Here is a 25,555-nt window from a genome sequence, read left to right as displayed (position 1 = left end):
TCATTCTCAAAGGTTTTAGTCGATGTCTATTAGATTAGGGACTCTTTGGGGGGGGGGGGTCCTGTATAAGATCGAAAGACTAGCAAGAGCACCAGCCGAAATGTGGCAGCAATATTCCATGCATGGGTGAATAGTGGCTTTGTAGAGATACAGAATACTCTCAGGTGTGAGTAATTTCTAGCATGGTAGCGAGAGCCCATCTTCATCGCGTTAGCCTTGTCAATTATCTGAATGTATTTGTTCCAATTCACGTTGTTTGTAAATGTTAAACTGAGGGGTTTGACAGAAGTATTTTATGGTAGTTTATCATTGCTACTTATTATCTACGATTACTATGTTGTCCAATTGACTACTGTACACTCTTAACACTTATCCTCGAGTGGTCTTTTGGCCTTGATAAGTGGTTATACCTATGTAAAAAAAAGCCATGGCAATCGGTGGTTGAGAAGGTTTCTTGTAATTATTAAATAAAAGAAGCTTAATTTTGGCAGCATTGAATTTTACCATCCATTTTTGTCCTCATTCCACTAAAAACCACTGGAAGTCTTCCTCAAAGGTTTCAGCCAGTCTTAGATATACGTTCATTCGTTTTCCACTCATGTATGTTATAAAGCGCGGTGTCATCAGCAAATATACCAATTTCGGAGACAATTTTATCAGGGAGGTCATTTATGTCGTATGAGGAATAATAAAGATCCAAGGATTGACTCTTCTGGAACATCCGTATTTATATTGTTTTGACGTACGAACATCAAGGACAATCTCGATAAAATAATGTAATAGATCACCAAAAATGTAAACATTTTATAAAACTTATTTTTGATTTTGTGTTTTTTTAAATATGTTTAATTAAATACTAATGTGTGCGCACGAAAAGACAATTCGAAACACGGTATCAATTTAAAGATATATTGAAAAGTGAGCAAGATACAGAGAAAAGTGGTGACCTAAGCTAGGCTTACATGTCGGTTGAATACCAGAAGAGTATCCAATATTCACCAGAGCAATTGGCTCTCGGTTAATATAGGATTTGAAAGAGCCCATCAACGGGCATGTAAATGTCCCATAACAAAAACATAATAAATATTTATAAAGTATTTTTTTTCCAAACAAATTTTCTTGCATTTTTATGAAATCTGCAAACATTTTCATTTAATAAAACATTAATGAGGTTTTGTATAGTTTTCAAATAGAAAACAATTGTTTTATTCTTGGGGGTAATCATTAGTATATTTTTATAATGCTACAAAGCTCCACTAGTCTATTCAGATTTGGTAAAGCAACGGCTGAAAATATATGCACGTAATACTATATTACAAGTGGGAACGGGGGGCAAATGGCTCTGCCCGGTCGTAAAATATGTTTAAATATGATATTTTAATTTGTTCAGATTTCGTATATATTGTTAGAGTCGTGATTTCTAAAGTAAAAAAAGTATTTGGGTGCCATCAGCTAGAATCGAAACCGAAAGCAAAACTGTAGCATTCAAAGCTGGTGACGTTACCACTGTACCAACGTCACACGTATATGAACTGATTAAAAATAAACTAAGATAAATGTACAAAATATAAGATTTTTTTCAGTTTTGAACCATTTTTGACGCCTGAAAAAACGATTTTATTCAGCTAAAGATCCAGAACAGAACGGTCCATAAAAATCGAATAATTTGAGGCCCCCTAGCGCTGCTTTGTGACTTTTAGTTTAGGAAGAGATAGTTTAAAAATATGGAGACAGACTGATGTGAGTTTTATATATTAGATTTTTTTAAATAACTTACAAGAATACCAGTTCCAGAACGGGTAAAATCAATTTCCAAAACAAATGTTTCGCATTATTTTATGTCCTCCTATTAAAATTAAATTCAAAATCTAGTGATGCTAAACCTTATGTCTAGAATATTTATTCTAGTCTGGATCCAAAAGCGTTACATGTCCTATTAAAACTCCTTAAGCTTAATACAGTTTATAAGAAATTGAAATTCAAGAAATCTTACTTGTATATAAACGACTATGCATGGATTTGGATAAAAATTTTAAATATTAAAAACTTAAAATTTTAATATATTATTCTCTTTAAATTTCCTCTAAAATACTAAATTAAGATTTGAAGAATATTTGTAAAATAGCATGACTATTAAAATTTCACAAACATTGAAGGAATCTGAATTTTTACGAAGAACCATCACCTCCCGTTTATCCCTTTTGGATAAAAACAAATTAAACTAATGTATCCCACATTACAATCAATTACGCCTTACAGCCGTTCCAAAATTCACAGTGATCAATTACTTAGTTTCAGATTGAATCCTATAAAACAAACAGCTAAACATATATAAACACGTATAGAAAATGTATGTATATTTATCGTATTGTGTTCATTTTTATAAAGACGTTCATTTCATCTTTCTCGTCTGTGCTTGCTCTCTACTGCCCCACCTCCCACCGTTTCCTTTTCTCTCAAACCAACCATGCTACGCTGGATGTCAATTAAAACTGAAGATAATGGCAAATGTCGTGCCATTTTCAGTCGATGCACTTCGGTAATCACAGGCATTCGCACATGAAATCGTAAATTCTGCCATTTTTTGTCCGGCGGCAAATGACCGTATCAATCGAATCCATCCAAGGAAGGGAGGGGGCTACTGTCCAAACAAAACTTAACGTAACCAACATAAATGGTTTGCCTTTTATTCTCTCTTTATAATGATCGAAAGCAAAACTGTTCTATTAAATTGTTATCAATAACAAAATGTCTTCCACAGTGACGTTTACCTGTTACTTTATTTTTGCTTTGCTATTATGTGCATGAATCTGTAGTCGCTATTGTGGGTTTCAACTTACATATGTCATTTAGTTGACACGTGATCGGTTTGTATATACCAATCGTAATGGGTTAAATCATTCTCATAAAATTTTTACCATGAAAAAGATTTTTTTTTATATAAATTTTATAAATTTAGGAAAAAAAAAGTCCAAGCTAAATGAATGCCTTTTTTATTGAGTTCTAGAACATATATCGTGTTGTATAATAATTCTCTAAGTTTCAAATATCAAGTTTTTCCAGTTGGTCATTTATTACTTTTCAATAAGTATCCATTACAATATTGTTTTGTATTGCGACTAAAATGGCGTTTTTATAAGTTTTTTAAGATAAACATCCGAAGAGTACGTGACTAAACATGCAGCAATAACATAATTTTATAGACTTTTTAGTCGCAATACGAAATTATATATATAAGCATGTACAAGCATGGTGGCCATGTGCTGGTAAAAAAAGCTCCATGCTCTCTTTGTAAAGATATGGAAAGCAGGCCGAGTTCCACAGGACTACAAAGATGCCTGCATCAAACATCTCTACAAAAATAAGGGAGTCAAGAATGTCTGTGACAACCATCGGGGGATATCTCTGCTTTCAATTTCAGGAAAGATTCTGGCTAGGCTCATTCTAAACCGAATCATAAATCGTCTCGTTGATAAGTTGTATCCAGAATCACAGTGTGGGTTTCGGTCGGGTCGCGGCACCATTGACATGATATTTTCCTTACGTCAGGTGGCAGAAAAGGTCCGTGAGAAAAATCAGGAATTGTATATGGTGCTTGTTGACCTGACGAAGGCCTTCGACACTGTGAATCGCGATGCTCTTTGGCAAGTTTTAAGAAGGTTTGGTATTCCAGAAAACATGCTGAACGTGATCATTTCCTTTCACGAGGGGATGAAGGCCAGTGTTGTCTCAGATGGTATGATGTCTGATCCATTTGATGTTACGAATGGGACCAAACAGGGATTTGTAATGGTGCCAGTCCTCTTTGCGCTCTTCTTTTCACTAATATATATATATATATATATATATATATATATATATATGTGTGTGTTATAATGGAATAATTCCAGAGGAAATCCGGGTATGAGAGCTCAATGTGGTAAACAGAGCAATAACATAAAAATATAACATCTGTATGTTATCACGTTAAAAATGTTTTTAACATGATAACATACAGATAGTTTTAAAACTTTGTATATAATTTTTTTTATTTATCTTTTAATAGACTTACTTTCCATAACTCAATTAACTCTAGGACTCGCGTATAATCTCCATTTTCTTTCCCTTATCTTTCTCAGAGATTCTAGACTAATGAAATCATATGACAGGCAGCGGATGGTCACTCTCTCCTTTTTTCTTTCTTCTTCTTTTTCCATTATGCGCTGTTTATTCTATTTCCTTCTCTCTATATCCGTATATTTCTCCCTCTTCTTCCTAGGTTAGTAAACGCGTGTCAAGGCATTTACGTGTAAGAACGTGCATATTTAGGGGCGTGTGTGTGTGTGCGTGTGTGTGCATGTGCGTTGCGTGTGTGTGGGTGTGTGTATCTGTGGTTACATCGAGCTGCCGTTTATAAGTGTCATAATATTTTTGTTGTTTTTTTTTTGTTGTTGTTTTCTTTTAAAAATCCCTCCCACTCTCTCTATAAAATGTATTAAGTGGATTGCTACTACCACCCCCTCTGGTTTTTTGACGGTCGAGGCCCGATTCTTTTTCTTTCTTTCTTTCAGTATCAAAAATGTAATTGTCTAGTTTAGATGCTTGAAAATACCATAAGGTTGAAATAAATTATTGCATCGGCAATTATGTAATTTCCGTGTTATATTTTTATATTATATATATATATATATATATATATATATATATATATATATACATATATTTGGAACTTGGAGAATTATTATACTACACGCACACACACACACACACGAAATGAAAAATAGTTTTAGAACACGCTTTTGGGTGCAAATAGAAAAAATTTCTAATTAATTTCGGATTTCAAATTTCTCATCAGAGAAAGTTCTTAGTTTTGGTCTTTTTTTCTCGGAAGTCCATCCTTGTGGTATGTTATCGAGGTCGCTTCTAATTCAGAGATAATTCTCGCTATTGGAACGGTAAACTGAGTTTCTCCATCCCCTTTCAACGTATTCAAAGTTTGTCTGTACATATTTTAAGAAATACGTTGATATTCCTTTTTTTACAAATGGAAAAAAGAAACTAAAACCAAAAAAAGAAAAAAGGTTTAAACGGATTATGCACTGAGACATTTTTACGTAGTCATGTTTTTGAATAGACTTTTCACGATAATAAAAAAAACTATAAAAAAGAGATACAATGACCCAACAGACATTTATTTAGAGGTACTTTCTAGAATAACGCCTTGTCTCTTATTCAAATTATTTTATACTCCAGTGTGCTTAACAAGAATCTACCGTGTCGAACACGGGATACTCTGTCATTGTTCGTCCATGTTTAGAACACGTCTTTTCCTGTCGCTCTAGGCCACGTGTGTTTAACACGTCTCTCTGTCTGTCTCTAACCGCCACGGTCCACGTTTTATCTCTTTTATATAATACAAGCGGGGGTGCCCGGCGTTGCCCGGATGTTTGTTGGTGTGTGGAAAGGAAAAAAAAGTTTTGATAGGCAGGTAGGCTCGAACCCGAAGTTTTGAAGCGAAGGCGGAAAAGAAAATGTGATATCTTACCGCGACACTAAGAGGGCAGGCAAGTGAGAATCGTTGAAATTAAACGCTTAAAAAATGCAGGTGCTTAAACGAACGTCTGGTTTTCTAGGTCAAACATCACGCCATAGAGAAATGAAATCACGCAATTAAAGATTTCTGCGTATTTGTTTGCTTCCCCAAGATGTTTGGGAAAACCAGTTCCCCATAAAAAGGAGTGTCCAAATGAATAGCAATTGTCTGCTATGATGGGTTTCCTCCGCAGTGATCAAAGCTTTCTGAACATCTCGCTATGAAGGGCCGAGCATACGACTTCGCTTTCATAGTTTCGCTTTTATACTGAAAAGCCAAACAAACAGGCGAGAGGAAGAAATAGCGCGAAAACAGCGTGTAAAAGTGGCTCAAATAAGAGATAGACGACCTTCTTTCGTAAATCGTAGATATTATAATCTAGGGAGTATATAAAAAGTTGTAAGAAATGGTTCCCCCCCCCCAAAAAAAAAACTTTGCCAGACATACAAAAAAAGTGCACACACAAACACATATCTCCACTTTTATATTATAGATGTTTTTCTTCTTCTTTCCTGTGACATCTCGCACATGACTCGGTCATTTGACTGTTGCTGCTATACGTGCGTACGCCGTTGCAGTAGTTCCCTCATCTTAATCTTGTTCAATATTTTTTCTCAACTCAACTAATGCTGAACTCGCATAAATACTCCCATCCGATTTCATTGGTTAACTTTCTTTTCCTTATGTCAGTTATTTTTCACGTTGTAGCTTTTTATCCTGCCGCTTTGATGAGAACAATGGCTAGCACTTTTGTCCTATGCTCTTCATGCATTAGAAACTGAGTTTTCCCATTTTGTCTTTTTTTTTATTACATAGGAGCCACCACTTACCAAGGCCCGGACGCCACTCGAGGATAATGATTAATAAGTGTACAATAGTCAATGAGTTTTTTGTTTTTTTTACATAGGCGTCACCACTTATCTAGGCCGATAGGCCACTCAAGGATAAGTGTTAAAGAGTGAACAGTAGTCAAAAGGACAATATAGTAATCGGTAGTAATGGAAGTTCGGTAAATTTGTTAACTTAAGTGGAACGGCTCATCAGAAACTTGTTCACGTTGGACTTGAAGACGACCATATTACAGACGGCTGGAAAGCAGGAAAACGGAAGACAATTCCACAGGCATACAGTTCTTAGAAAGAAGCTTTGATCATGGAATCTATGTTTAGGTTTAGACACAGATAAAGAGAGGGGGAATTATTGATAGTGTTTCCAGCTAGACGGGTGTTTCTTGTGAAAGTTAATATCGTAGTAATCGTTAGTAGTGGAAATTTGGTAAATTGGATTACTTAAGGGAATAGTTCATCAAAAATTTGTTTACGTTGGACTTGAAAACTACCAAATTGAAGTCAGCTGGAAAGCAGGCAAACGGAATAGCGTTCCACAGGCGTGTAGTTCTAAGAAAGAATCTTTGTTCATGGAATATACGTTTAGATTTAGGCACATATACCGATGTATATCCTATCAATTTAAATTTAAAAATTCACAGGAGTAAATGGATAAAAAAGGACGTTGCTGACCAGCAATATTATCGGCTTATTTCCCAATTTTCGCTGACCGCAGGAAATCTACACGACTTGTTTTCTTTTTATTGCTGGTCACAATCATATGAGACTTGAATTTTTCTTCGCTTCTATTCAGTCAGATAAGTGTAGTCTTGCATACTATCTGGTATCTATAACCCTTTTTCAAGCGTTTTAATTCAATGTTGGAAACAACCTTTATTGATCCTTGTCTTAACTCTTCTGGCGATCTAAATCCATAAATAATATTTTTGAAAAGCGAAATTTTTTGCATTTAGAATCCTGCAGTGTTCATAGTTGTTTTGAATTATTTTTTCTCGAACAGCGACACTGGTGAATTCTTATGATTGTAAGATCGATTTCTAACGAACTTCGTGTTAAATGAAGTAAAAAAAATAATAAAAAAAGAAAGAACACTGCAATTACTGCCTTCCGTAGTTGTTGTCTTACCACGTTTTTGCCAAGTAAGCCTCTCGCCGGCTTTGGGTAGGATTGAAACCGCTATCTCCAGACAATTCTCACCCGAGGGCCCGTGGCGCAGTTGATAGACGTTGAATCTCTACAGTTCCAGGTGAGAATTGTCTGAACATAGCGGTTTCAATCCTACCCAAATCCGACCAGAGGCTTACTTGGCCAAAACGTGGTGAGACGACAACAACTACGGATGGCAGGAATTGCTGAGAATGCAGTCAGGAGATTCAGAGTTCCTATCCGTCACGGTTACCACCTGACGAAGGCCAGAGGAATAGTTGGCCGAAACGTCGTGAAATGACTAAGAAAAGATGAGGATAATAGTCCGCAATAAAATTTAGCAAAAAATTAATAAATAGTACTCATCTCAATAATGAATTCCAATTAAAATGATATAAAAAAGAACAGTTATTTCTAATTACGTTGTTTTTTTTGTTGTTGTTGTTTTTTTTTTAATAAAGAGTTCACTGCTCAATCTTTCGAATTCAATGCTGACCAAATTTCTCAGGATTCTATATTAATCTTTTAAATATTATTTTCTAAATAAAATTCATCACAGAATAATATAAGTATTATACATATGTGCATGTTTTTTGACAATAATAAAGAATTGTTATGCAGAAATTATGGTTATCCGATATATTTTTAACAAATAAAAGATAGGTATTTCGATTAGAGAACATTTAATTTTTAACACGAGGTCTTGCCGTTCAGTCACGATTGTTCGATGATTTCATCTTGCGGTTTACGGTGCCATGTACGTGATATTAGCAGGACGCCCGGCATTGCCCGGTCATAAAATACGCTTAAATATGATATTTTAATTCTTGCAGATTTCGTAGTTATTATCATAAAATCAATTATATATTATTATATTGCACCCAGTATAAAATAGAGATTTAAAAAAAGTAAAAGAAAATATGACTCGGGTGCCATCAGCAAGAATCGAATTCAAAATATTTGGTGCTCCCGCCTTGATCGTTATCATTTGAGCTATCGTTAGACAGATAAACAGTTTTAAATGAACTTTAAGTATAAATGTATATTTGCGCATGCATACAAAAGCATTTTAAGTCAATTTATGCCTGTCAACCTCCAGTTTTGCTCAATATTGACTCCTTAGCAGCGATTTTTACCGACTCATATGAGAACAGTCCGCAGAAAAAGCAATCATTTGACCCGCCTCGCATCGTTGTTCGATCTTGCGTGTCAGGGAGGATGCAGTTTGAAAAAAATGGAGACTGACCGACATAGTGAAAAATCTATAAATTATATAAATTAAATGAAAAACGAAAACGATTTTCAGTGATTTGTTTTTTAAGTTTATGTTTAAATTGTGAAGCAGCAAATTCAGTAAAATTGCACATATAGATAATATTCTTAAATTTAAATTTCACCGACTCTATTTATCCTGCCAAGTTGGGTTTTTTTTTCTTTCTTAATCTAGTTAAAAAAACAACAAACAAAAAACAAATAAAAATGCGAATAAAAGCAAGACTCTCATCTAAAATTATTGCAGATTTGGAAATGGCTCGATTTTTACTGTAAATATTTTCATATTTCGCATGACAAAAATAATCTACAATAACGTGTCATTTACACAACGAGACTGAGTTTGGTTTGGTTGTTTCTGTTTTACGGCATATCAACCCTTTTCAGGCTATTTAATGCCGAACTCAGTGATTTGGAAAAATGTTTTTAATAGAATTTTCTTTTTTTCAAGTCAGTTTCTATTTAACCCGTAGTTGAGACCCTAACAGCTACTACCACTCCGGGTCAGAGTGGACCTGGGACAAATGGCAATTAAAGGATGGCTCTACATTTCGAAGAGCCCGCAAGCTGGGGCCTCACCATCGAATATAGTTTAAGGTTATATCCAGGATCCAACAAGACTTTATCTACATAATGAATTATCATCTGAAAAAGCTGCTGCAATTCATCCACGTATTGTAATGTGTTAAAGAAATGTGATTGCATGAAAAAAATAAATTCAATTTTGACAAAAACCGGATATATTCATGGCTTGACGATTTATTAAAAAAAAAGCAAAATTAGTCATTTAACCTGCCTTGCGCCGCTCTCTTGCGTCCCTGATGAGATACAGTTTGACAAAATGCAGACAGACAGACCATCATAATGTGCTTTATAAATTAGATATAAAAATGATTTCCAGTTATGTTTTTTCTTATATTTTTTTACTTTATTTTTGAATCGTAAATCTTCAAATTTATAAGAATTGCACATATAGATACTATTTTTAAATGTAGATCATTCGCTAAATATTTCACCGACCCTATTTCATATGCCCAGTTGTCTTTTTTTGTTTCGTAATTGTGTCATAAAACAAACAAACAAATAAAAAATAAGAATAAAAACAAGATTTTCACCTCAAATTATTGCAGAGTTGAAAATAGCACAATTTTAACTGTTGTTGAAATATTTTCATACTTCGAATTACAAAAAAAAAATCATTGACGAAAGAAAAAAATATAATTATTGGAATGCGAAAATGGATTAAGAACATATTCAATTTTTGTTAAAGAGAAAAATACTTTATATTTTGATATTTTTTATTTAATAAAGAAACAATATGGAAAGTCGAAAAATGTCAATGTTTATAGGTAGCATCATTAGGAATGTTTGTTCTTTTTACTTTTTTTTTGTTTTTTTTTGTTTTTTGCTTCTAAACATTTCGTCTTCCTTTTTACTCTTTTCTTTGTTTTCAAGAATTAAATAAATAAAATAGACATCGACTTGATAATGAAATCACTTTGTTTTATGGGCAGTGTGGAAAATAAAAAATAACAATTCCTAGAGTCTTTATTCAGATTAAAGGCACACAAATATAATCTGCCTTTTCATTCGGTAAAAAAAAAACACGACTCACCATTTATTTCCCAAATAATCTTCTAATTATGAAGAATGCGTATTCCACTGCTTTAAATTTCGTATTTTAAAGTGTCTTTATTCCTTACTAGCGATTTTGCCCGGAACAAAAGGACACGTAGGAGAATAAAATATTAACAAACAGCTTTTAAATAATTAAATAAAAATTCAGTCGATTCAGAAGTAAATTTGTGCTATAATTGCTCCGCATTAGAGAAAAGCAGAATTCGTATTTTTTTTTTTATGACAAAAAAAAAGATATGAAGATTGGTGACAATTTTCATATGGATTAATCAATCAATTACAAGCAGACATCTTCCACCAATAAACTTCGCACGAAGAATCTCTGATAGCGAGTACATACACACTAGACCTTGTATAGTAGAAAAAAGCAAGTTAGAAAACGATAAGGTTTTTTTTCTTTTAAATATGTTATTGTTTATTGGGGCAGGGAAGATCAACCTTTAATAACTCATGCGTGAACATGTAGTTACCTTTGCATATGAGTGTGATTTTTAATGATAAAAATATATTCAAGTGCAATATTGTTTTACAACCTCTTAAAGGATGTGGTTTATTTATTGTCTTAAGGCATTTTGTCTTCATCAAATGCGTTAATATTTTGTAAAGTGGACCAGAGATGTCCGATTATTAAGTTGATGGTCAATGATATGGTATTAAGTTGATAATCAATGCTTCGTATCCCTTTAAAGGCGCATTATATTTTCGTATTTTTCTTGTATAAAATATATAAATTATCGCCCTTTATTCCTTATAGTTCTACGGCCATGATCAACAGGCGCAGGTGCTCGTGTCTGTTTACACATGTGGCTTAACGAATAGGAATTCTTGAGCTTTGGTCGAAACACGACAGTTGCAACGAATTTTGAAACCAGTGAACTGTTTCATTTCGACAATGCTGACATGCTTAATAACATGTGTATTTATTTCTCTCCCACCGCGAAAACTTTGACACTAGGATGAGAAAGTGTGAAAAGTCAGTGCTCCAGAGAAGGGGCACCCAGACCGTGCAAAAGATACGTGTGTTTCTCCGTCAACATTCCCTAATAAGGGTGCCTTAGTAATAAAATAACCCCTTCTCAAAGAGAAAATGCAAAGCCTGGGAAGGTGGACCTCTTAGAACTGCATAGAACATGCATTATACCGCATTCAAGAGAAAACGGGTAATTACAGGAATGGTTTAATCGCTGTTGATTTTTGGATGCGTTGGCTAAAATGTCTGGAGACTGAAATAAATGATGTTAAACTATAAACATTCACATTCTTAATAAAACTCTTTTTTTTTTTAATTATTTTTCAGTTTAATAAAAGTTTTAAATGGATAAACATTGCGTGTAGGTTTCGTCTATTTGTATGGTATTAAAATTGTGATAATTCTGCTTGCTCGTTCATTTTTACGTTAGATGGTAGATGTCATACAAATAAAAGCAGTGAATGAAAGCGAGGGAAAAGATAAAAATAAATGAAAGATAATGAAGAGGAGAGTATCAGCATATTTGATGGAGAAATGAAAAACGTCAGGAAATAGATGAAGTAGTAGCACCAGTTCAAGAGATGATTAAGAGAAAAGCAGATAGGAAAAAGAAAAGAAATGAACAATATACTGACGATGACATATTTGGATTAACACCTGAGCAACACTGAATAAGTTGTGTGTGTGTGTGTATGTATGTGTGTGTGTGTATATATATATATATACTAGCATGTTGTCCGGCGTATCTCAATTTTTCTCCCCTATTCATGGCGCTATCTTTATGTCAGTTTCTATAACGTCATATCACTAAATATTTATATATACACAATGATGACGTCATCCATGACGGCATTGTGAACATACAAACAAACACAGAAATACGGATATATATATATATATATGAAAGACGGAAATTTTTCTAGACAAAAAGTTTAAGAAAGACAAAATATATGCGCTCTTCTGACGTTAATATTTTGTTAATGAAGATATATAATTTTGTTGTAAGATAGATATACAGAAATGTGTTTGAAAATAAGACGATAAAATTAGAAATCCTTTCACTTTGATAAGCACCACATTTTTCTAGTTATGTCATAAACATGTTCCGATTTAGAATTTTATCCGGTGTTGAATTAAATGTTAAGAAATTGTATGAACTCTGATTTCTCCCTGGAGCAACGTGCGTTCAAGTGCGTTCGAAAACAGCAGTTAAAATGGCCTCAAAAATATGCTATAAAACAAACCAGCCAAAAAGTTAATATAAAATTTAGTGTGAATGAAATGCACTCCAGGCGAGAAGGCTATACTTTCTCTGTTTGAACGGGTCCCCTTCATCAAAAATCACTTTTTACCAAACCTTTTTAAAATGTAAAACCTTTACCTAGTCCCAACTACTCTCCATCTCTCTCCCTAAATCTAACCCTCAATATTCATTCATCTACAATTAGTAGTGACGCTTCAATCTGATACATTTTGTCTTACGAACTTGTAATTGTCATTATTCCCATTTTTTTTTTTGTGTGTGAAAATCACTCCAGACAAGGCAAGAAGCAACTGGATATGAAGAACTAAAAAAAATTTAAATAACAAAATACTACTTAAAAAAAAAAACACCGATTGGGTTGCTTCTGACCCAGAAAAGGGTCATTCTTCCCCCTTTGTAAGAAATATCGCTTACAGAATGTGAGGACTAAAAGACAAAAGCGAAGTGAGATTAACAAGGTTGCTGAAAGTAAACACAAAGCCACTTTCTACTCTCCTGTCTTAGAAACTGTTCGCCTTTCGTCGATAGTATAATTGTAATCTCTAGTTTTCAGTTTATTTATTCACAAAATAACGCATGCATTACTCAGTAAATAATGTAACGTATCAAGAAAGTGAAGCATAAATGTTTTCACTTGCATTTAACTGTGGCGTCCGGAGTTTTATCAACATTTTAAAACAATGGAAAGCAACATTTTATCATATTCCAGTCTCAAATACTTCAGGTACTATGAAAACTAGGACATTGTAAAATGACAATAACTGCATTTGCTTATAATGGACAAGAATACAAAAACATGCATAGGTTTGAATCTCCCGATGTTCTGAACTATCTAACACCGGTCAGGTGAATCTCTCTCTCTCTCTCTCTCTCTCTCTCTCTCTCTCTCTCTCTATCTCTATCTCTATCTCTCTCTCTATCTCTTTCTCTCTCTCTCTCTCTATCTCTTTCTCTCTCTTTCTCTCTCGATCTCTTTCTCTCTCTCTCTCGATCTCTTTCTCTTTCTCTCTCTCTCTCGATCTCTTTCTCTCTCTCTCGATCTCTTTCTCTCTCTCGATCTCTTTCTCTCTCTCTCTCTCTCTCTCTCTCTCTCTCTCTCGATCTCTTTCTCTTTCTCTCTCGATCTCTTTCTCTTTCTCTCTCTCTCTCGATCTCTTTCTCTTTCTCTCTCGATCCCTTTCTCTTTCTCTCTCTCGATCCCTTTCTCTTTCTCTCTCTCTTTCTTTCTCTCTATCTTTCTCTGTCTCTTTCTTTCTTTCTTTCTCTCTCTCTCTCTCTCTTTCTCTCTTCAAGCTGAATAAACATTTTTGCGGGTTTCTACAACCAGATAAGATGTAACATTTTATGGAAATCGATCCAGACAAGGTATCATGCCAGTTGATGGAAGAAGTTACCAAAAAGTGTTCTAAGACAAAACCTAGCCAACGATCAGTATTATAATAGTAGGTTCTGAATAAAAAAAAATCAATTCTTCCTCTTTTGTCAGAAGCACCATTCATGGAGTGTGAGGACTAAAACAAAATAAGGGAAGCTAGAGTTACGAGCATGCCGAAAATAACTCAATGTCAACTTTTTACTTCCTTAAAAATCATTCCATTAACTTATTCATGCTCGACCCCCCTCTTCTGCTCGCATCAATCCTGTTACATGCATATATACTCGTGAGCCAAAAAAATGGGTCAAACAAATTTTATACATTTTATTGCACTGAAAGCTATATTGAACAAAAAACTATTGAACAAGGAAACTTAAACGAGACTAATAACACAGAACAAGACATTTACTTTAATAAATGATTAGTATGGAATCGCATTCCCTTTTGATTTGTTTAAAAGATCAATCCTTTTAGATATGCTCTCAACCAAAGTGAAACACCGTGAAGAGGAGACGCTATTCTATTCGCTTTACACAGCTTTCCACAGTTTGTCATTGTTCTCAAAAGTTCTTCCATCCAATGTACGAGATATTATGGACTAAATATTCTCCATTGGGTTTTAATCGGGGCTTTGACCTGACCAAAATATCACATTAATTGAATTATCAGAAAACCATTTTTGTGACTTTAGCAGTGTGTGCAGGGGCATTATCATGTGGAAAATTAATTTTCCGATATATTTCTTGCTTCTGGATACTTGGTAACAGTCCTGTCTCTAATATTCGAATGTATTCCTTTGCATTGATTGACTTCTCACATCTAATAAGTTTCCCAACTCCTGCTGCAGTAAAAGTTCCCCATACCATTATCTCTCCATTCCCGTGTTTAACTGTCGTTTTTATGCAACTTGGTAAAAATCTTTCTCCAGTTCTTTGATTGCACTATTTGGGAGCATTGGGAGCATCACTAACAAGACAAAACCTTGATTCATCTGACCGGAAAACATTGCTGAACCTGTGTTTTTCTTGCCATAATACGAGAAAAATTTCTTTCTATCATTGATGTCTTCTTAGATAAAAATGGTTTCTTTTCACACCTTTTAGAAGAAAATCCCATTTCTTTCATTCGTCTAGATATTGTATATCTAGAAAGAATTTCAAGCCCCTGTTTTGAATTCTTTGCTATGGTCAACATAAGTTTTCTTTTAATCCTTTAAAACAGTTCATTTAAGCATGTGGTCATCCTTCAAAATTGATGCTCTAGAGCGACCAGATTCAGATTTCCCTTTTACCAAACATTCGACTTCGAACCTTTGACCAATTCGCTTCACTACAGAAATGTTTTCACATTTTCTTTTCTTATAATATCAAAAATCTGCTTGTAAGTCTTCTGTGACTGCCTTAATCCTGCAATTCGTTTTTTATATCCTTGCCAAGATGCGGTCTTACCATTTTTAGGATTCATTTTTTTCACTTATTGTTATATGCTATAAAAATAATGATCTGCAAAATAGAAATATTCAGTTAAAATTAACAAAAATCCATGGAAAAATATTGAAAAATCGATTTCTTTCTTCCTTTCACGTTTGGCCCATTTTTTTTTTTGTGTGTGTGTGTGTGTGCGTGCGTGCGTGCGTGTGCGTGCGCATTTTCCCACAGACAAACTAAACGAAACCCAACCAAGTACAAGAATAAACCCCCGTCTGTAATTATTTTTGATGCACGTGTATAATTTCTCTTTCGCCATTCACTCCAAATAAATATTAGTATATTTTATTTATTAATTTTAAATTTGATTTTTTGGGCCACTGTTCACATCTAGTGTTATTCGTACAAGGTTTCAGCAGATATAACATTCAAGCTTCTTCTGGTGTGCCTATTTACTTCGGAAATTTTGAACGGAACTCTTTAATTAATCAGCGGGGTAGCATACTCTTGTTCCATCAACCATGGCCAGTATAAGTCTTAAGTAATTTGCCATTGTATTCTTGGCATTGATCGCACCAAGGATTAAACCTTCAACCTCCTGAAGAGTGTCACTTAGAACAATTTTTCTTAGTACTTATCCGTTACGCCACGGGTCCTTGAGGACATTAAAAAATTCAAAAACATGACTTTTTTTCCTTCCATTCGCTAAAATTTCTATTTTTTTGTGTGTTTAAAAATTTCCTTTTTTTTTATTTAGCATAGGGGAATCACTACTTGTCAAGGTCCGACGGCAACTAGAGGATAAAGATTGATATGAGTGTCCGGTGGTCACCGAGACAGCAGCGTAGTAATCGTTAGTCGTAGAAATCTGGTATAATTTGATTATTTAAGGGGACGGGGTAGCAAGAATTTGATACATTGAAATTTAATCCGACCATGTTGTAGTTAGCTGGAAAGTAAGCCCGTGAAACAGTTTCATAGGCGAACAGTTCTAGGAAAGAAGTTTAGTTCATGGAATATGTGGTTAGATATAAGTACAAATAAAGCGTGGGGTATTGTTGTTAGTGGTGGTAGTTAGACGAGTGTTTTGTGAAAGTTTGGCTGGGGACTAATAGAATAAAGAAACGAATTTAAAAAAATAATAAATAGATTTGTATGATCCGTTTCGGTCATGTTTTTTTGATATCGGAAGCTAGCAACAAATACTGAATGGAAAAAATAGATGAACAAATTTTAATGAGGAAACAAATGCAGGAAAATTGAAGAATAAAAATAGTTCTTTGAGAAAAGAATAGCGACATACGATATTCATTTCAATATTTTTAGGAATTTTAAATTAAACATTCAGAAAATTTCAATAATTTTAGAATAATTTAAAAAAATGAAACAAATATTTTTGCATTCAAATAATGTATGTACACAGAATTTTATTTCTGACCGGGTCTCTATGTAAGTAAATTTATAAAATTATCACGGAAAATATTTTTGGGTTGATGCGCGGTAATTTTTCATGTCCTCACAAGAGCCTAGTTAGATACTGAATCGATATTTAATGTGGGGAAATATGCAGCTCCTTGAAAGGGGCACTGGATGGAACGAAAAATGAATAAATGACTCGACGATTGTAAAAATAACAGCTAATATACTTTAAGCTACGTCCGTATTTCGAGAAAGATGTCTGCATCCATGATGGTGGAAGACTTTGCATGAAGATGATTTATTTCAAATAATAAAGAAGAAATATTAAGTGTCCACCACGCACACACATGACTGGCTTTATTTTATTTTTATTTTTTATTCAATTTTCACTCCCAAACAAGGCACAGTGCCACTTTGAAGTAGTGGGCTACTATCCAGGACATAAGTTGCAGGGGTATTATGAAAGGAGATGAGCAGCAGGATGTCTGTTCACATTACACTTGAACTTCTGCATGTCAGTACAGTTTTAAAAGCAAAATCTCAGAAGGGAGTTCCAAAGTCTAGCAGTTCTGGGGAAGAAATTATTGAGTAGGAGGCTTTCTTACACCTAGGGATCTCTACAGTGAAGGGGTGAGATTTAGCTGCTTGTTGGGTTTGTCGGAGGTGTTCACATCGAGGGGGTACAAGTGCTTGTGGTTCGTCAGAGTATTCACCATTAAAGTATTTGTAGAACAGGCAGAGGGATGGAACATTTCGTCGATGGGACAGAGGCTGAAGCCTAAATGACAGTTCAGGACCTATCAGGTTGGCGACTCTTTTGAACCCTGTCAAGGAGTGAGAGACTAGTAGCAGATGCACCAACCCAAACGTGACAACAATACTCCATACATGGGCGAATGGTGGCCTTATAGAGGTACAGGATACTTTCAGGCGTAAGTAGTTTTCTAGCACGGTAGAGAGAGTCCACCTTCTTTGCAGCAGCCTTGGCAATGCTCTCAATGTATCTATTCCAGTATTTGATTGTATTGTTTTGCTATATCTGTTTACCATTTATTTCGAAATGCTTTATAATAAATGCTTTATAATTTGAAATATTTACAAATTAAAAAATATATTTAAATTCTTTTCTGTCTGGGGGAGCAATGCTGAACTTAGTCATTTTTTATGCCTCGTTCACTGTGCACTCATGGAGTACCATGCATGCTTAACTTGTTTCCATATGGTTTCGTATTTCGTTTCTTGCTTAGTGACTTTCATTCCATATTTTAGCTTCCCCGTGTCCACTTCTGGCGTCTTAACTTTGGGAACTGAATTTTTAGATTTAACCGCATTTGGATGATGAATAGAAAACCACGTTCAAAATGGCGGACTATAAAGAAAGTCCATTGTATCAAATAATTTCTTTAACTGACAATAACATTTTTTGTTATGTCTTCTTCGTATCCTCACATCTCTGGAGGATGTCAGACATTTTCTGCCATCTCTCTTGTCAATTCATAAACAATTTCAATAGCGAAACCGTTAATTACCGAAACTTATGTTTTAAGAATCCGTCACGAATAGTATGCGATTAAATGTTACCATTTTCGAAAATGCCTAACTATACACTGTTGCAATTCGATTCAAATCGATTTATCCATTTTATTGAACGGAACTACCTTATATTTACGCTTATCATTACTAGAACACGTATCGACAAATATTGAGGAAAATTATGTGATCAGTTTTATCGACTAAACGAGGGTATAATTTTTATGCAAAAAAGGTGTTCATCGTTCTGTTTTGAATATGATAATCTATATATCTACAAAAGTGAAATTGTCTGTGTGTCTGTCTGCGTGTGTACATTTCCCTACCAAATTACTCTGTTAATTTTCAGTCTTCAGACTCGAGATTTGACATAAGGGGTATTGAGATTTGGGAAAATCTTTTTAATCGGTTTTCGGACAGAAATTTGACTGTCAAGGAGCCAAAGTTCAACGATTGGACCTTTGAAAACTCTACCAAACTCCTCCGTCAATTATTTATCTTAACAATTGAAATTTTAGATGTAAGTTCCTTGGACATGGATCAAACCTTTTAACTTTATTTGAGCCCAAAACAATAAATGTTAAGAGGTCAAAATTGGGATCAGGGAAATCTTTTTAATCGGTTTTTGGCCGAAAATTTGGCTACCAAGGGGTCAAAGTTAAACAGATTTGACCTTTGCGGTCTCTAGCAAACTATTCAGCAAATTTTGGGTCTAAATATTTGAAATTTTACATAAAGGGTATTCAGATATGCAGCAAGATTTGTATTCAGTTTTTGGGAGAAAATTTTGCTGCAAAAGGTTAAAGTTGAAAAAGTTTACCTTTGCAGACTCTACCAAAGCCCTCCGCCAATTTTAGGTCTAAACATTTGAAATCTTAGATTTAGGTTACCTAGACATGAGTCAAACATTTCAATATATATAAATTATGAACAGTATATAGGGTCCAAGCAAAGCTGGGTTGAACTTCTGCTATTCTACAAAGAAGCACAATAAATTCGGTGCGTGACATTTGATAAGGCTAATAATTTTAGGAGTGTATAAAAAATCCAAATGGATTATCTAAAACACCGCTTATAAACTCTAGGACATTTAATTCTAGTCTCCACTTAAAATCTAACCACTGGAAGAAATACGAAATGTATAAATTCTGTTGGGACTTTTCATTGCCTTTGATAAGAGATGTTAAAGACGTTTGATTGTAATAATGACGTGGCATTCAACCATAAACGACTTTGTCTTGATATTTATTTCCTTCTCACTTCTCACCGCAAAAAGATGTGACACAATGCCAGGAACGTGAGATAAGCAAAACCAGCGCCCTAAAAAGTGGAGCACTCTGGCTATTTAAAAATTGGCTATGTAGTCCCGTCGGCATTTCTCGATTATGTTAATTTATCGAAAAATATTATCTGTTGTTTTCGTTAGAATAGATTACAATTACAACTCTTGTTTTCGTACGTACGAACACCTCCCTGTTGTATCGTGATGGCAGACTTTTACATCTTGTATTGAAGATCTAAAAATCTATCATAGACTCTTAAATAATCCATGGAATGTGTGAATTGTCTTAGGTGTGTATCCTGGTAGGGTAGACATTTTACCAATGCAATAGGAGAATAAATAAAGCATTACAAATAATAATATCGATGCAATTTTGAAATATTGCATCCATGTAGTTAGATTTAAAGTTTATTTTTGACGATTTGTCACTTAACTTTTTTATTGTGAAGATTCGTTAGATAACAAAATGATTTAACAAATACTATCTAAAACTGATTGGAGTATCTTTGTAAAATACGAAGATAATCGAACGTATATGCCCTAGTAGTTATTTGTTGTGTTCTTTATAGTAACACTCATTCCCACTAAAATTGATGTCAATTCCATAAAAACAAAGCGAACCGTTTCCACGTGCTGATAAAATTTATAGGGACAGTTTTTATTATTAATGATTCGGTACTTGTGCAATTTTTCCACCGCACTGAAATAATAACGTTATTATTTTGAAAGTCATTCTTAACATGAGGAGGTGAGTGTTGTGTAACTGTTCCGTGATTTCACCTAACAATTAAAAAATATATATATATGAAGCTTGAAATTAACCCGAAAAAATACGTTAAAATAGCGCAGGGGGCAAAAGTGTACAAGCACCAATGATTCTTTTAATCTATTTTAGCTGACGCAACATTTTGTTAAAGTGCATCGAATATTTTCATGAATGCGTAAACGTGTAGAAATATTTTTCATCTTTAATACAACTTCCTGTGTAATTTCCGCACAAAAGTATTCTGTCAATACGTAGTTTGAGTATATGCATGTCTGTTCTACAACCACTCTTAATCAAATTTCCACATTAAAATTATAAGATTTATGGGCACATGTGTAGAATATATATTTATGTAATGTAACGAAGATTTAACAAATTTCGAACTTGGTCGAAACCTGCAGACGTATATTAAGAAATATATGCGAAGACATATATTAAGAACGCCACTTTAGTATCGCAGATTCCTGATTTGTATCCGTTTTGAAATTAAAAAAAAAACATTGTTTCGACTACTTCTTTGCCTTCTCCTTCGATTATTACATAAATTTATCAGCCTCCGTCTTTCAGTTACAGTTTTTCTTTCCTCCAAAAAAGCAATAGAACTCTAGCACAAACTTTAAACCAACTATAACTCTAAGTTCGAGTGGCTACAGATCCACAGAGAATATGGAAAAACAAAATGAAGAGACAATTTATCAGTTTTTCCTTCGTCCATTTGCAATCTTCCTTCTCCTACACCAAAACAAAAACTGACAAAGAAAACGCTATAACATTGACTTCTTCATCATAGTAGAAAAATACACAATAAATTATTTCCATCTCTCCGAGCATTTAAATAGCTACATGATAAAAACTTGGGAATTTTCGTTCGTACTAACATTTTTTGGATGTCTATTCTGCATGAATACAGATTTATTTTCGATAGTTTTCTGCATCAAATGTATGAATGGGGTTCTTTAAACTTTCGATTTACACTAAAAACAAAGGAGTATTTTGTTTCGTGAAAGAAAAAATTTGGACGCGTTATTGGCTTAATGGATATTGTCACACACTGTGTAATCAGTAGGTTATGACAACAGCATATTCTTTTCATTGTTTTGACTCTCGAGTGTGTATCTGTTGATATCTTATATGATGTTATATAGAGTGATGTGGTTCTCGGTTGATTAACTGTGTCTCACTGTGTCGGATATATACTCGAGAGTCAAAACAATGAACAAAATATTCTGTTGTCATAGCCCTAGTAATCAGCTGTGCCTGATCCAAATCCTATCTTAATTTAATGTCTTCCATCATGCACCATCATCCTTTCCAGAATTGTGAAGCCTCCTTTTATTGTCAGCTATTGGTTAAAATAGCAACCTGTGCTATATTATCTACAATATCGGGTTCACAACAGGTGTTTTCAGAAAATCTGGTTGTCATAAAACGATCAACGTTACACCTGATCCGAGTAATTTTTTAGAGGATGACAAAAAAACATTTTGAGTTTTTAATCGTTTTCCTTTTCAAAAATTTCAGTCATTCGTACTTAAAACTTCTCTGGTTTCATTACTCGGGATGTAGGGGCTTTTTTTTTTTTAACTTTTCCAAGAAAATAAAATAAAAATCAAATTAAAAGGTCATCCAAGGAATCCCCTTTGTATCTTTCATTGTCGCGTCCATGTTTTTTTGTTTTGCGTATCTGAGAGGACGCGATGAAGTCTCGCCCTGTATCTGTTGATCTCGGCTTGAAGCGACCGCGAAAAATGGCTGGTCACGTTGGTCACGCGCGGTTTCATCTTCAGATAATTGTAAGAGTTTTTCAGCATGCATTTCAAGTCTTTCTCGCTGATCTCTTTTTGGTCGAGGAGAAAGTGTAAAAGACGTTTCATCTCTTCTACAGGTTTCGCTTTCAGTTTCTCATAATGAATAATAAGCAATGGTCCGTGGAAATGTTGTAACCATTCCATGTTCAGTCGAAGCCAGGCGAGCGGCTGCTTTCTCACGTATCCCGGCCAACCTGTAAGAAAAAAGAAAGAATTAAAAATAAAAAAGAATATAAACCAACTAGCTGCATATACCAGGTCTTGCCCGATCGAAACACATTGCTGAGCATAGGGAGAAATTACATACTATTTAAGATACACCGAATATCTTAACTTGTTTCGAAAATGACTACATGTTGGAGTTAGGGAAACACATCCATCTTTTATTGAGATTGTCGGACTGACTTCCTCATCTTGGTTGTTACAGTCACAACGTTTCGGCCGTTTTACCCCCCCCCCCCGGCCTTCATCAGATGTTTTGTATCGAACTGGGGAACCTTTTCTTAGGAGTCTCGAACAACCAAGATGAGGAAGGCAGTCCAACAATCTCAATAAATGAAAACACCTCATCTAAAAAATACAGACAATTACATCCATCTTTGTTTATGAAAATGAAACGGGAAGTGACTTTCATAGCTTAAAGGGGAAATAACTCTCATAGTTTAAAGAAATTAACTTATTTTCGGTTTAAGATGCAACTGTTGTCAACTATTAATAATTGAAAATAAATTATAAATTAAATTAAAAGTAAATTCAATAAAATTATTTTTTTCTAGAGCAATTAAAACGATTCTATTACAGTAAACAATAAAATCTAGCTAATTATTAAAATATCATTCCTTTAATGTAATATGCAAATGAGGTTACTCATTGAATGTAGATTTCTTTTGAATAAATAGTATATATAGAAATCATGCCGTAATAAAAGTATACAAGTCCGTTTTCAGTATGTAAATTAATTTATGAAACAATGTAACTTTTGTTCATATTAATTAAATTGTGGACAAACATACAAGAATACGATTTTATACAGGATTAAAGAAAACAACGACGCCCGGATGGTCCAGTTCTATAATTCTGTAGATTATCTAATAGAATAATCTCTAAGGGGAGAGCATTCAGTTACTTTAATAAAACGATAAATATATTAATAAAATCATTTAAATTTCATATCGATCCTAATTGAATTAATATTAATTTTATATTTTATAAAAAAGTAACAATAAAATAATTCGAAAGTTTTCATTGTCTTAAGTTAAACAACATATTTTTCCATAAATTACATATTTATCTAATTTCAATTTTTTTTATATAAAAAAAAACAATAGACCTAGGTGTGTGTGTCTGGATGAAAATATTTAACCGATAAACTATTAAACTACTGGTCAACTGAAATTAACAGGAAATAGTAATCATTCACCAAAGATGGTTTATAACGAGTAAAATCTTTGTTTGGATGGGTGAATAACGCGTACAGAAATCTGTCGGCATATAAAAATGCAAAATGTTCATCTAAACTTCCGACATATATCTATCAATTTATGTGCATGTGGAAATTCATTCATAGCTTAAAGTGATTTAATTTGAATTTTTTCTATCTGTCGGTAGCTCAAACAGTAGAGAACGCGACTTGAGCGCTAAATGTTTTAATTTCGATTCTACCTGATTGCACTCAAGTCATGTTTTTTTTTATCTTTGGAATCAGTATAACGTGTTGGATACAAAAATTCAGTAGAGAATTGACTGTTAAATAATAAATAAATACGAAGTCGGTATGAATTAAAGTACATTTAAGCGTATTTTACAACCGAGCCACGCCGGGCGCCCCCACTAGTCGTTAAATAAAAAAGCAAGTAAAATGTTTCCCCGAGTACATTCAATCCAATTTAATTCAATTTATTGGGAAAAAAATAAAACAATCATGCCATATAAGAAAAGGGTGGTAGAAATTTCGACAGAAAAGGATATAGTAGACGAGTGCTTGTCCTTTTAATTCTTGCGTTGATGGCGTATTTCATCTCTAGGAAGTTTATTAAAAGCCAGAGGATCCTGATTGCTAAAGGGTTCGTCCTCCTAGTTCAATCGAAATAGGTGCTGAAATGGTTTATTGTGGTGTCCACGTAGACCTTATTCTAGTGCAGGAGTGAATAATAGGTTCTGTGTCCTGTATGGTAAACTAAGATCGCGCCAAAATCGTCGACGCTCAAAAGAGGAACGCTTGAGTTTGCTTTCATGGAGCATATCTATATCTTTAGACTCCATATTCGCCCATTCTCTGTTCTTCCATACTTAGCATTTTATCCATAATATTACGTTTCTCGGTTAACTGGAGCCACGTAACACTGTGTGCGTAGTTAGCTTTTACATTCGTTCTCTCTTCAGATATTCGTGATATAGACTAGAGTAGCAGGTTTAGGAGTATGGAAACTCTGAGACGACACCTGCGACCTCTTATATCTCTTACGTGTTACTAATTATGATTTCTGTTTTTAATATTCATCTCTGACTTGGTGGAGAAAGAATGGGTCGTGTTTTGCATAAACTGTTTAAACCAAATCTATGAACTGAATGTAGTCTATATTCACTTGTTACCCAACAGGTAGAAAATTAGACATAAAAATCGGTTTAATGCAGTAAGATACCCGACTCTACGAACGGTCAATCTGGCTTCGATAAATATTAGAAGTGGTTTCATCAAAAACGAATTTACTCATCTCTAACAGAAGACAGAAAAGATATTTAACGTATTTTTGCAGATAAATATGCATTCAGTGCATAGGCATAAATTATACTCCTACAATTTTGAATTGATGGGAGTATGTATAATTTACACGCTCCTCAAGTTTCTTTAATTGCAGTTGGTGCTCATCTCGTCGCATTTATGGACATATTTTAGATCCATTATTGGCCACGCTCGAGTTTGTTTTAGTGGGAGGTTACGATTGTTCAGTGACTAACGACACAAACTCACAATTTTGATGTCCAAAGTTTGAATCTAGTACGTTCAACAACAACAACAAAAATCACTTTAATTTAGGATGTTGGCAACCTTCACATACTTCCTCTAAGTACCGCATGTCTTTCTAGAAAGAATTCTGACTTGAAAAATATCGAGGAAACCAATGCCGACAACAGAATCTTCTGATTCATACGATGATGATGATGATGATTTTATTTTACTTGACGATTTTACCTTCATCAGAAATGAATAAATGCGCCTTGATGAACAACGTACAAC

General features: G+C 34.1%; 1 protein-coding gene across 2 annotated transcripts in view; it reads right to left on the bottom strand.

Moving 5' to 3' along the window:
- Nucleotides 1–21,272: 21,272 nt before the first annotated feature.
- The window catches only part of LOC145278268 (WSCD family member CG9164-like), a 193,393-nt gene continuing 189,110 nt past the window's right edge, over nucleotides 21,273–25,555 (bottom strand). Inside the window, exon 4 of one of the 2 annotated variants that reach the window (XM_080130562.1) lies at nucleotides 21,273–22,511. In XM_080130562.1, the coding sequence (XP_079986688.1) occupies nucleotides 22,159–22,511 (353 nt within the window). In that variant the 3' untranslated portion in view covers nucleotides 21,273–22,158. The remainder of the gene's footprint in view (nucleotides 22,512–25,555) is intronic. The other variant, XM_080130567.1, reaches the window with a different exon arrangement.

Source organism: Euprymna scolopes, chromosome 1 (assembly GCF_053919585.1).
Source record: "Euprymna scolopes isolate OS-2025 chromosome 1, ASM5391958v1, whole genome shotgun sequence".
NCBI lineage: Eukaryota > Metazoa > Mollusca > Cephalopoda > Sepiida > Sepiolidae > Euprymna > Euprymna scolopes.
The sequence above is the reverse complement of the archived record's forward strand: the minus strand, read 5'-3'. Positions and strand labels throughout refer to the sequence as shown.